General features: G+C 35.8%; 1 protein-coding gene across 9 annotated transcripts in view; it reads right to left on the bottom strand.

Annotated features, from left to right (window-relative positions):
* Nucleotides 1–14,084, bottom strand: part of FOXP2 (forkhead box P2) — a 532,381-nt gene that overhangs the window by 55,021 nt on the left and 463,276 nt on the right. For 6 of the 9 annotated variants that reach the window (XM_060020757.1, XM_060020764.1, XM_060020759.1 and 3 more), the window contains 3 exons: nucleotides 9,799–9,936; nucleotides 8,488–8,676; nucleotides 6,766–6,931 (listed from right to left, as the gene is read on the bottom strand). In XM_060020757.1, coding sequence (XP_059876740.1) covers nucleotides 6,766–6,931; nucleotides 8,488–8,676; nucleotides 9,799–9,936 — 493 coding nt within the window. The remainder of the gene's footprint in view (nucleotides 1–6,765; nucleotides 6,932–8,487; nucleotides 8,677–9,798; nucleotides 9,937–14,084) is intronic. The other 3 variants (XM_060020762.1, XM_060020765.1, XM_060020763.1) reach the window with 2 other exon arrangements.

Here is a 14,084-nt window from a genome sequence, read left to right as displayed (position 1 = left end):
CAACTAGAGAAAAGCCCACACGCAGCAAGGAAGCCCCAACACAGCCATAAATAAATAAATAAATAAAAGAGCTGTTCAGTGGACCAGAACACTAGTGTAGTGGCAAGCACAATCCGGGAATCAGTGGACTAGAGTATCACAGAATAATAGTCAACTTAAAATCTTAAGTGAAGATTATTCATTTTTCGTTTAAAACATATTTCAAGGAAATATACATATAATACCACTGCTGAAAAGTTTTATAATTTCATAATTTAAAAATTCCGTGCCCACAAAAAATTGAGAAACCCTGTTCTACTTTTGTATGGTGACTTGGCTTCATTCACTGCCAGGACTACAAATAAGCATTAAAAAGTTTCTTTTTCCAGGGCTTCCCTGGTGGCGGAGTGGTTGAGAGTCCGCCTGCCGATGCAGAGGACACGGGTTCGTGCCCCGGTCTGGAAAGATCCCACATGCCACGGAGCGGCTGGGCCCATGAGCCATGGCCGCTGAGCCTGTGCGTCCAGAGCCTGTGGTCCACAACGGGAGAGGCCACAACAGTGAGACGCCCACGTACCGCAAAAAAAAAAAAAAAAAAAGTTTCTTTTTCCAGGAGTTGAGAGAATAAAAAGAAGAATTCCTAATCAAATTGCATATAATATGACAGATAAAACAATTAAATAACAATTCTTTATTTCTAGAGTTAGAGTTTGCAGAGTACTGGGTGCCAAGCACTGTGCTAAGAATTAATGAAAATTTTATCATTCATATCTAGATTATACATTCTTGGGGCATACAAGGGGTAAAAGTTTCACGTATTGGTAAAAATTACATGAGCATCTTTTTCACACTCAGAAATAAATGATCCTTTCCACGTCCTTTTATTTTTTACATCCAGTAATTACTTTTTAATATTAAATAAATAATTTTAATATAGTACGATATAAAGTCAGTCTACTGTGAATTTTTAATTAATTTATTTTCTAGGGTTATTTACAATTAAAAGTAATAAAAGTGAATTTTGGTAAAAATATTTGTATTATTCACATATTTTATTGAATGATTTGATATTCAATACTTGAAATTATTGAAATATTATCATTAATTTTCACTTTTCACCTTAAATTTTACATTTTGAAAAACTAGTATACACGCATGGCCAAAATAATTGAATCACAGGGAAGGGTATGCATTGTAAAATTAAATTTCCCTACCAGCCCTGACCTCTGGGTCCCCAGTACCTCTCCAGTGGCAACCATTATTCCAGTTTCTGAGCTACCTTCAGAAAGCCAAGTGTTCATTTATAATTTGCCAAACCTAACATCTTATTGATCTGTATTTGACTAGGGGCTTACTATAACCTGTACGTAAAATGCCCATCTTTAAAATGTACTTTCAATGACAGGTGTACCTAATACACATTTCGTCCAAATGCTGAATTACAAGAAGTAAAAATAGCTATTTGGCTGAAACTGAGACCAAAGGCAAATATCTCCACCAAGGAAAGAATTTCTGGGATACAGGAATATATCTGATATAAAAAAATTCCTGCTATGATTTTACTATGAAAATTTTTACAGGCTACATTTTTACAGTTTGATATTCTACTACAAAAGCAATGACTTCTTATTTTTCTTGATCATGACATTTTAATGTGGCAAAGTTGACGTTTTCCTTTTAAGTCTTCCCTCAACACATAAAGAATTGACAAATAGAACTTTTTTTTTTAAGACAGATGGCCTAAATGGCATTAAACCTATTTTAATATACGTATGTTAGTATACTAAACAATTCTACAACAATTAGAATTATGACATAATTTAATCTCTCTCTTCCTATCTCATTTAAATTTTCTCAACAACTAACTCAACATATTTTTAATATCTCCCTATGTATTTATTTATCCCTAAGTTAGTTTTTATGCATAACAGCATTCACAAGTAACTTTGCAAAGTTTTACTCCGACTATAATAAATGTACCTTCAAACTTTAGCTCATTGATGTTGTTTTCAGCATGTAAAACCCCAAAGGAGAGTTTCCTAAATTACAAATAGAAGATTTACTGGTATTTGAAAGGGAATACTAAAATGGTAACAATAATTCTGCATGACGTACATTGTTCTTAGTGCTGGTGCTGTTACCCTGATTAGATATATGTTCTATGTAAGCCCATGATCACAGATTAAGCAAAAAAATCAAGGATGCCAGAGTGGTGCTGAAGTAGCCATTTGGCTATTTAGATTTCCATAAGCAAAGCATGAAGTCCAAGCCAAATAGCTGACTTTGGCTGAATACTGATGCCAAAGAAAAACTTCAGCACAGTCCTAACTCAGCATGAAGGACATTATTATATTTTATTTAAAAAGATATCATTTTCTTTATTGTTCAACAGATTCCAAGCTCATCTAGTTCTACAAGGTGTTAGTTTAAAACAGGACTGGCTGGTTACCTAGCATTCCCTGTTTGGTCTTTCAGATTGGTAATGAAAATGGTTGTTTTAGATAGCTTCTACAAATTCAAAAATATTTTAAAAGTTGGAATTAAACATATATACACATATACAAATATATATGTGTGTGTGTGTGTATATATATCCCTATAGTAATACTAAACCTATGAATATATTGCGTATTGGGATACACTGACTTCTATCTTATATCAAAAACATATCAAAGTTTAAAGTGCATGTCACAATAATTTCCTATTTTTTAACCTGTAGACAGTGGTACTGAGTCACGAAAATATGTCACTAATTAATTGCTAGTTGATATTTAAAGTACACATTATATCAAATAGCTTTATAATCAGTATTTTATTCAAGATTGATTTACAAATCCATCCTTTTTTGACTTCTGTATACCTACAGTCACTCTATATACATACTTAGAGATCGTAATTTAATTGCCTATTTCACATTAAAATCCAATATTATAGTAATGTTCATGATGACTTAAAATGCTTAATATTTAAAATGCCTTACTTTAAAATGATAAAATACATTACATCATTTTGCAATATAGAGAAAAATGTCTGTAAATCTCCTTATCAAAATTATAATTTTGTTACATCTATCTGATTCTCATGTACATATTTTTATACAGTTGAAAGAAACTGTAACTTTAAAAGTAGTCTGAGCAAGCTGTGTTAAATCATGGGGTAAGTATGGCATATTTTTATGCCATACTTATGGCATATTTTTAAAGATACAGTGAGAATATCATCACTGTGTGTTAATCCTGCTTGGTTTTCACATGGTTATTATTTGTAGCTAATCAGCCAACCAAAAACCTGAGGCAAAGTGAACTGAAAATTGATAAAAAAAAAATATTAATTGTCCAAAATAACCGGTAACTGAGGCAGAAATGATTCAGCGCTTACATTATTTAACAATTATTTCTTCACTTTCTCCCACTCTGAGATTCCAGAAGAGTACTATGAACTTATGTTCCTTTACTGTCACTGGTTTATAACACATTCCACCTGTGTTGGGCTGATGGGACTCTCCACAATGGCACTTTTCACACATTCATCTAAACAGCTGAAAACACAATGATGACTTCCATCTTTTTTGTTTGGACCTAGAGATTATCATACTAAGTGAAGTAAGCCAGACAGAGAAAGACAAGTATACGATATCACTTATATGTGGAATCTAAAAATAAAAAATGATACAAATGAACTTCTATACAAAACAGAAATAAACCCACAGACACAGAAAACAAATCTATTGTTACCAAAGTGGAAAAGTGGTGGGTAGGGATAAATTAGGAGTTTGGGATTAACATATACACACTACTACACATAAAATAGATAGCCAGCAAGGACCTACTGTATAGTACAGCGAACTATACTCAATATTTTGTAATAACCTGTAAGGGAAAAGAATCTAAAAAAGAATATATATATATATATATATATATATATATATATATATATATATATATATATACACCTGAATCACTTTGCTGTACACCTGAAACTAACACAACATTGTAAATCAACTACACTTCAATTAAAAATGTTTCTTAAAAAATACACTTTCTGCTCAAACCCAGATATGTTTTCAGATTTACTTCCTTTCCCTCAACGTTCTCCATTCTGTGAGTTTTATTTCTCATATATCTTACAGAGAATACAAATAGAAGAAAGTAAGTGGTGATCATTTTGTTGGGTAGAGAAATAGCGAATCACTACGTTGTGCAGATCAGGAACTAACCCAGTGCTGTAGGTCAATCATTTCATGACGTATGTAAGTCAAATCATTATGCTGCACCCCTTATACAGTGCTGTATGTAAACTATATCTCAATAAAACTGGAAGGAAAAAAACAAATAGAAGAAAAAAAGGAAGATAATGCTATCAAAAGAAGGCTCAGAAATTAGAGAAAGTTTTCATTTGAACACTATTAGAATGGTTATATCATAATGAATATTCTTGTTCGCAAGATATTTCTATGCTTGTTTTGGAAGAATGCAGTTTAACAAATATATTTTAGATAATTACATCTTGTTTCTACGAACATCTATTTTAAACATTCTTGAAATGTTTGTTTGAATGGTTTTACTCAAATAAAATTATATTTCCCTATTGAGGAGAGAAAAACACCCAGATCCCAACTATAGACTTTATTTAAATTTTACTAAGAAAATCAATGACATAAATTTATTGCTTCTGTTTTAGTACAGTTTCTATGAAAGAACTCTATATTTACATTGAACTAATTTATAAACACTTTTATTTTTTAAACCTTATTTCTTTCTTTGTCCTCAAGTTGTATTTATTTTTCCATAAAAACAATTATTTGTGAATAGAACATTCACTGCTGTGGTGACGCTATGGTTTATTCCAATTCTCTTTGGAATGACACAGAAAAGTAGGTTTATTGCCTTGTTTTTCTTTCACTATTTTTTTTTTTTTTTTTTTTTTTTTGCGGTATGCGGGCCTCTCACTGTTGTGGCTTTTCCTGTTACGGAGCACAGGCTCCCGATGCACAGGTTCAGCGGCCATGGCTCATGGGCCCAGCCACTCGGCGGCATGTGGGATCTTCCTGGACCGGGGCACGAATCCGTGTCCCCTGCATCGGCAGGCGTACTCTCAACCACTGCGCCACCAGGGAAGCCCCTTCTTTCACTATTTAAACTTTATCTTTCTTGATTTCCTAGGAGTGATTCAGTCAGGTGAATTAGAGGATCTGAAGTCAAATGAAAGAGGAATTCTGGGAAAAATAAGCCATGGAGACAGTAATTTGATAAATAAAAAGAAAAACATTTACCACAATATTTATAATTTAATGTGCCCCAAATAATAATTATGTGTATTTAAAAGACTCTTTTATTAACCTAATTATAATTTTTGTATATTTAATTGTTCTTGATTTTCTTCAGTGTATCCTATAGAGTCAGAAAAATGCACAGCAAGTACTAGTGCAATGTGAGCCCCTCTGGAACAAATATAAGTGACTTGAATGAAAGTTCACTTGGATTAAAGTTGTTCCAACAAAATCCAAATGGAAATTAGAATATGCTTTTAGGATGTTTATGGATACATGACTTTTACCTGTATTGAGAATTTTAGCACACGAAGAATGATTCTGTTTACCATTCTATTTCCTTTTTTTTTTTTTACTTAGAACTCTTTCCATTTCCCAAAAGTTGACTCAAATAATGAATATATACAATTGTATATTTGTATGGTATTGTATTATTGAATTATCAAAGTACATCCGAAGCTTTCTTATCAGAAAAACAAGAATACAATTGCCAGCTTTCTAAAGCTGTAATTCACAATACAGTACATGTATACGCAATATCCTTTTAGAGAAAGGAGGATCAATATGGTCCCAGGATGCATGATGAGGTCCCCCAAAGCATAACTGGGACTATGCTCTGTAGAAATACATAAAGCCTTCCTTTTATATATAGCGTGAAGATTAGGAGCGTCTATCTTTTTCTTATCAGTTGTCCACCAAAACTCCTATCAGCTCACTTATGTTAAATGGAGTGTTGTTAGCCTTCCCACTAATCCTATTCCCTGCAGATCTTCAGTGTGTATTCAATAGCTTGAATTCAGTAGCTTGAATTGTGTTGCCCTTATACATTTTCTTCCATAAGACTAATAAATACACATTTAATATCTAACAAAGCACTTGAAAGCGGTTTACTGCACACTTAAAAAGCAATGTGGAGTAAAACTTCTGAGTCTCAAGAAAAAGGGGCATGCAACCATGTTAACAGTCATTTCTTTTTTTAATTTTTATTTTATATTGGAGTATAGTTGAATTACCATGTGTGTTAGTTTCAGGTGTACAGCAAAGTGATTCAGTTATACATATACATGTATCTATTCTTTTTCAGATTCTTTTCCCATACAGGTTATTACAGAATACTGAGTAGAGTTCCCTATGCTATATAGCAGGTCCTTTTTGGTTATCTATTCTATACATAGTAGAATGTATATGTTAATCCCACACTCCAAACTTCTACTAACTTTGGGTTTTGTTTGTTCTTCTTTGTCTAGTTGCTTCAGTTGTAAGGTTAGGTTGTTTATTTGAGATGTTTCTTGCTTCCTGAGGTAGGACTGTATTGCTATAAACTTCCCTCTTAGAACTGCTTTTGCTGCGTCCCAAAGGTTTTGGATCGTCGTGTTTTCATTTTCATAACAATCATGCTTTAATAATAAACATAAAGGTTATAAAAACGAAAGTTCTCAAGGTGTAAGGTAGACAGGCCACACAGTGGCAGCAAGTGCAAGCTGAGAAATGGAGCGTGCGCGGCGGTTTGTATGTACCTTGAGGCAGCGACTGGACAGGAAGGGCCGCCTGGCCAGGTGGGATGGAGATGAGTCCCTGACGCTGAAGGCTGAGCAGATGCTGCTGCTGCTGGAGTTGCTGCATCTGGAGGAGCTGCTGCTGGAAGACAAGCTGCTGGGCCGCCAACTGCTGCTGCTGCTGCTGCTGGTGTCAGAAAACCCAACCCAGTGAGCGAATGGACGGCAGAGACCAGGGTCTGTGCAAACAGCCCTCCTACAGCGATACGTAAGCTTCTTTCATCGCCCCGGTACGTTTGTGAACGGTCATCCCATTGTCAAAGCTCAAGGGCAGAATGTGAGCAAGCTCTAGATTTTCAGTTGCTTTTCTTTCAAATATTAACACAGCAACAGAGAACCAAGGAACTTGCACTGAAAGGGGATGGAACAAGGTCTAGAGAAAGTGTGTCACGAAAGTTCAGACTTCTTAAAAATAGGCTTATTGCAGATGATAGAAAATTTACTTAGACTCAAAGAATGACACTTTACGGAAACAGTCCACCTCAACAACACTTTTGTTTCTTTTCCAACTGAATAAGTTTGATCTGCAGAAGTCCATGACCGTGGTCTCTAGTGACCTATTAGTAAACTGGGATGTAGCCTTCATAGGACAGGCCTGTTAGCTCTCTCTCTTCCTCTTCTCTCTTATTGGAATATATGAAAGGTAGAATTATGTTCAAGGCCAAAAAAAGTGCCCCTTACTGGAAGGAAAAGTGTAAGTTCCCATTTTGTGAGGCATTACAAGACAAAGCAGACTTCTTTTGGACTCGGGAGGGTATGAGAAGGCAGTCATACTTCAGAGAAAGACAAGCTGCTGTGAAAGACCTTTCCTTTTTAGTTTGGGGAAAAGAGAAACTTCTGATGCGCTCACTGGAAAACAGACTGCATAACGGAGCAAGTCATGTGGATTGCCCAAAGCCTCCGGAGAAATAAGGGAGCAATTTCTATTCTGTAGTTGATGGCTGTCTGAAATTCTATTCACAAATCCAAACAGAAACAAAGCCTCAGGGGGTCAAAACTGTTTCCTGTACGTTTGCATAATGGGCAGCTTGAAGACAACGGCTCTGTTACCTGCTGATCAATTTAACTACTTCAACTGTTTTGTTTGTATTATGTTTATATTTGATGCAGTTTGCTGACAAGCACAAGCTAGGCCTGAGAAGCCAGCTTGTCAGTTTGATTTATGAGCATATCAAACTGGAACTTTCTACTCGCCACTCCAAACCTACAGTAGCAGTTCATTAATCAGGGGCCTGTGACTTTGAAATCTGGGCTCAACCACTTTCTCCCTGGCTTCCCCTCCCCCCCCCACAACTCCCAACCACAGGCTCAATTTGCATGCCTGTCCTCTGAGCTGCACCACTGAGAAAGATAAGGTTCCCTCACCAACTTCGGTTCTCGGTTCTCGGGTGGATACGAGATAATCAGTACTTTGTCCACCACACAGCTTGCTCTTTGTACACTGTGATTCATTAGTGAATAGGAGACGACAGCAGCATTGGATCGTAACTCTCAAGTCCCACGCTGCAAAAAAAGTAGAGCAGGAGAGCTCTCCTGTTACTGTTATGAAGCTCAGTACAAATGTAGCATAATGCATCTTGGACAGCAAGAGCCTGGTGATAGGAGGGTCTAACGCTGCCCTGGCCTCCGAGGGCCCCTCCCAGCCTCGCCCTCCTCTGTGTGGGTGAGCCGGCCAGATCCTACCTCTTTCGCTTGCTTTCCAGGATGCTGCTGCTGCTGCTGTTGTTGCTGCTGCTGTTGCTGCTGCTGCTGTTGCTGCTGCTGCTGCTGTTGCTGCTGCTGCTGTTGCTGCTGCTGCTGCTGTTGCTGCTGCTGCAAAAGCTGAAGATGTAACTGCTCTTGCTGTTTCTTGTAAAACTCTTGTAGTTGTTGCTGAATAAACCATTTTGACTTTAATAAATAAAGGCAAAAGTTGCATGTATTATAAACCTCCTAAACTCCTCTAGACTGGCACAGGGTCGAGTCTCCATTAAGATGCGTCTCACAAGAACGACAGATACGCATTGGATTCCACGAGACAGATCTACACATACATTGTTTCTGCCAAGGCAGCTCTGAAACTTTCCAACCCAGACTCCAAAGTATCCTAAACGAAAGGGTATAGAAGATCTGTATTCTAAATGGCGAGGGCCAAATGAATACCCTCGATGGTTATATCTGCAGCGTTAATAGCACATCAAAATAGGGTCTACCCTACCATTTATAAGAACCAACTATAGAGTTACATAAAATTAGAGTGACCGTTTCTTACTGGGAAAAAAAATTGTAATCCATCGGATGGACGGGAGAACGTCAGACTTAGAAATATAAGTAACTGGCCTGTGGTCATCATCACAGAACATAGCAAGTCAAATCTTTAAGAATTTAGGTAAAGCACATTATTTTCTGTATGAGAAGTAAGTCTATAACATAAAGCCCACTTTATATGAACTCAAAGCTCTAATGATGTACATATTAGGAACATTAGTTTTGCTATTGAAAAAAAGATTAACCTCATGAATTGGTGGCTCAGCTGTTCAACTTTGTTCTAGTTAGTAGCTACTTCTATTCCTAAAATCTGAATTTATTGTGGAAAGGAAAGTTTGGGACATTACTTTCCCTACTGTAACAAAATAGCCAGTTCCAATTTCATACTTATGTGAATTCAAAGGAGGGTTGAAGGGTTAGAAATTTCAAAAGCAACAATTATCTGTAAGTCTCTTTGCACTTTTGTTGGCAAGGCTCTAAATCCAAAGCACCTAAGTAGTTGAATATTTAAATATTGCTTTATCTCATGTTGAAATGGTACCTATTTCTTACTCTTACTCTAGACCTTAATGAATTTAAAAAGAATAAGGGATCTAAATTTTACTACTCAGTTCTGCAATTAACATGCTACATTTGTGTTCTAGCATGCTGACAGGTTGTCCTTTCCAGTGGAGAAGGAATTGTCATATATGCCCATGACACTGTCAACACGGGTGCTAGCACTCCAAAGCAGGTAATCCACATTACCTGCTGCAGCATGACTGCCTGCTGCTGCTGGAGAAGGGCTTGGAGCTGCTGAGGAGACAGGACTTGCTGCTGAAGGATCTGCTGCATTTGCTGAGGGGTGATCACCTGGGGAGTCATCATGGCCACCGACACAGGCACCTTGACAGAGACAGAAGGAGAAAGAGTGGACGTTACCAAACGTCTGTTAGCCTACTTCATAGCTATATGGCATCCCTACCAAAATCTTTAGTAGTGATGACCAATCATTTTCATAGAATAATTGTTATATTATTTAACTATTTAATAATGATATTTTAGGTACCACAGTGTTTAGACACTGGTTTTCCAGAGGCATCAGATGTCATCAGATTCCACCTTTACGTTCCACACCTCTTACGTATTATGCTAAGATGTGCTGCTTTGACTAGCATAATTAGAAATAAACAATTACATGTCAGTTTTCTCAATACTTCATAATTGATAATCTCATCAATGTCACAGTGCTACAAACGAAAGCCTTTTGAAATGATTTACAGGTATGATTAAGATAGATATGATGAAGATTAAATGACTGGAAAAATACACATTTAAATATCTGTTATCAAAGTCAGTAAAAAGAATGTATGTGCAGTGTACTTATTCATAAAATATAACCTGTCTTCAAAATTTAATATATATATATATATATATATAAATAAAATATACACAGTACTAGAAAAATACACACAGTAATACATATTACTACATGAGTACTTGGAGTAACTCATATAGGATATTTATTTATTTACTTACATATCCCCAGAAAATAGCTACATAGATAGGTCCTCTCCAAGAAGGGATCATAAGCCTCGTATTCTAGCTTCTCCTTTAAACATTTTCTTATTTCAAGCTAACTAAACGTATACTGGGAAGTCCAGAAATCTAAAGATTACTCAAAGGTTATTCATTATACTGAAAATAAAGTATTTTGCTCAAAATGTCCTTTCTACCATTTTCTTCTCCTTCAAAGTTGTAAAAATTAAAGAGTCAAAAAGAAAAGGAAATAAGGAGGGAGAGAAAGAAGCAGAAGAGAAAGATGAAGCAAGGAAAATACAAAGTAAGGAAAAGCCAGGGGGAAAGTCTGAGAGAAAGAGAGAAAGGCTGTGGAGAGACAGGAAAAGGTTGGCAAGAGAGGCGAACAGGAAGTCCTCCTGCACGGAAGCCTGACGTATCTATCTGCTCGGTTGGGCGGCAGTCACACTCTTTGAAGGCACTGCTTGTACTAACCAGCAAGTAATCAGACAACTTGTCAACTTGCCAAGTTTGCAACCTTTGAAAAAGTAATCATTTTCTTTCCTAGAGAAAACAATTCACATTTACTGTAAATAAAAGCAAGTATTTATATAAACACCACTTTTGAACAAATTCTTGGGACAACATGTGTCTTTGAAAACAGAAAAAGATTAACAGACATGGTTCACAATTTATCCTCAGAGTCATTTTTAATACAGTTCAAACTTTTTGAGTCTGGCACTTTATATCATAAACAAAGGAGAAATTAATAATGAAAACAAAGTTAGGGGCTTCTCTGGTGGCACAGTTAAGAATCTGCCTGCCAATGCAGGGGACACGGGTTCGAGCCCTAGTCCGGGAAGATGCCACAGAGCAACTAAGCCTGTGCGCCACAACTACTGAGCCTGTGAGCCACAACTAATGAGCCTGCGTGCCACAACTACTGAAGCCCACGCACCTAGAGCCTGTGCTCTGCAGCAAGAGAAGCCACCACGATGAGAAGCCCACACACCCCAATGAAGAGCAGCCCCCACTCGCCGCAGCTAGAGAAAGCCTGCGTGCAGCAACGAAGACCCAATGCAGCCAAAAAAAATAAATAAATAAAGTTAGAAGAAAAAAATAAAGGAAGTTCAGGATGGATTAATTCCTCTCCCTCAAAAAAACCACTTCATATTTCATACTAAAGAAAGTATTTTCTATCCCTTGCTCTCTGGAAATATGGATTAATTAGATGTAATTTTGTAACATGAGGGGAAAATATCACAGAATAACAGAAAGGAATTCAAAAGTGCTTTTCAAAAATATTTCTGGATTTTTTTAGAACATACTTTCATACCTATAGATTACTGTACTTGAAAGCATCATAATAAAAGGCATTCTGAAATGTATGCTGTAAAATTAATTGATCCAGTGGGTTGCCCATGTGTTTAGTTGTTTAAATATTTAATAGTCAGTTTACTTAATTGTTCTTTGATAAACAAAAAGAATGGTTAGAATAAGCAGTTTGGAAAAAAATTATCTATCTACAAAAATGCCTTTCCTTCCAGGAATAATTTACCTCATACTGTCTCCAAATAACAAGGAATGAAACTGAAATGAAGGAACAGAGAAAGACAAACAGGTTAAACTTTAAAAAGGCTGCCAATCCAGATAAATAGATAGGTAAGTGGGTAGCTAGATTATATACATGTAGATAGCTATACACATGAATATAGGTAGATACCTTCTATTAAGTCTATCATGTGATAAGAAACTTGTCACACCTCTCTCATCTAACAGCCCCTTACCACTTTTTAGCATATGGAGTATTTTCACTTAATTAACTCTATCTACAAGTAAAGGTACGTTATGTGTAACTGATAACAAAGGTACTTTATAAGAAAAGTAATATGAATGGAGGCATGCAATTATTATTGTAAACTGCAAGTTTACAATCAGAATTCATCTTATACAAATTATATTACCCTATAGCTTGCTGCTAGCATGACTGATTTGATGTACAAGCAAGTTTAAGCAAGTTTTCTACCTTTGCATTCTTTAGAGTTCATTAGCCCTTTCACCGTGGTTAAATTAATTATGTTCTATCCTTGAAATGGTTTGTGAGTGTCCTCCTTACATTTAAAAGTTTATGACATAAAAATAACCATTATGTCATTGTCATCCTAAAATCGTATGTATCACACTTATGTGATATTCTGCAAATTTTAAGCAGATTCTGGCCTACCCTCTAGGAAACTGCCATCTAACACAAACAATATACAGACATAAGGATATGTAGAAAAAGGACGCAACTAATTGAACACTCTACTTCCATAAGATATGTACAAAACACAAACTGAAATTAATTATATATCTAGGAAAGCACAAGTACACTTCTGAGGGACTTCTAACATTATAAATAAGCCAATACTATCACCTATACATCTACGTACATGAGCTCATCCAAAATGAAACATTTGAGGCTATTAAAAATTTTTAATATTTTATTAAATAGAAAATTAGTTTTTCCTACAACAAATGTCAATTACATGTTATATGTAGACTGCTCCACTGGCCTTGTTTAGAACATGCAGAATTTCTCCATTTCTAAGTGAATCATTTTAAGTGACACATTTCCTTCATTCCTCCTTTATCACTTTTGTTACTGTCCCATTACCTTTCTTTGCTACTGCAAGCTACTTTAGGGATTCATTGACAAAGACGAATAGAGATTAACTGAGTACATAACTTATTTTTGAAGATTATACTACTTTATCAAAATGTAAACAGGCAAAACCAGCATCAGATTTGAAAGTCTGTGGATAACTTTCTAAAATATATATACCTTCACAAGTTAGGTGTTAAGCTTAAGGAAATATTTTCCTCTAAATATATACTTTTAATCATGCAAATATTCTAATGAGGGACCACAATTTAGATGTGTGATAGAGGAGGGGAGGGAGAACTTATCTTAGATGTTTTCTGGTGAGAGGGCAATTAAACATCTTGTTGGGTCTAAGAAAACATAATACATTATGCAGCTACCAAATGAAATCAAAAGGAATGGCTGGTTTAAAATGGGTGTTCCAGTGAAAACTGCAGTCTATCAATTAAACTCTTCAAGAGTGAAGAAAAGAAACGCAGTAAACTTTGGTTGGGAGATTTTTCTTTTTTTCTCTCTTGATATTTACTATCCTGACAGAACTAAAATTCCCCATAGTGATGCACAAAATAAGGCTTTCATTTACCCTTATTTATCTTCTCATTAGCTGAATTAAGCACCAACTTGATATGTAGCTCTGTGCACCAAGAAATATTGGGTAAACAGACATAAAGACAGGTTTGTATATTCTGAGATGAGAGAGGAAAAATTATGAAACTTGAAATGACTCAAAATGGCAAAAACCGAAAGCATTTAGATATTATCCTAAAATAGGTCGCTGATGACTTCAGATTTTTTAAGAAATAAATTATGCATTTACATTAGACTTCTAAGTGTACCTCGTTGAAAGGGTCAAAAAGTTATTAAGAGACAATGCAAAGATCATGCCTCCCTT

Source organism: Delphinus delphis, chromosome 9, assembly GCF_949987515.2.
Source record: "Delphinus delphis chromosome 9, mDelDel1.2, whole genome shotgun sequence".
In the NCBI taxonomy this organism is placed as follows: domain Eukaryota; kingdom Metazoa; phylum Chordata; class Mammalia; order Artiodactyla; family Delphinidae; genus Delphinus; species Delphinus delphis.
The sequence above is the reverse complement of the archived record's forward strand: the minus strand, read 5'-3'. Positions and strand labels throughout refer to the sequence as shown.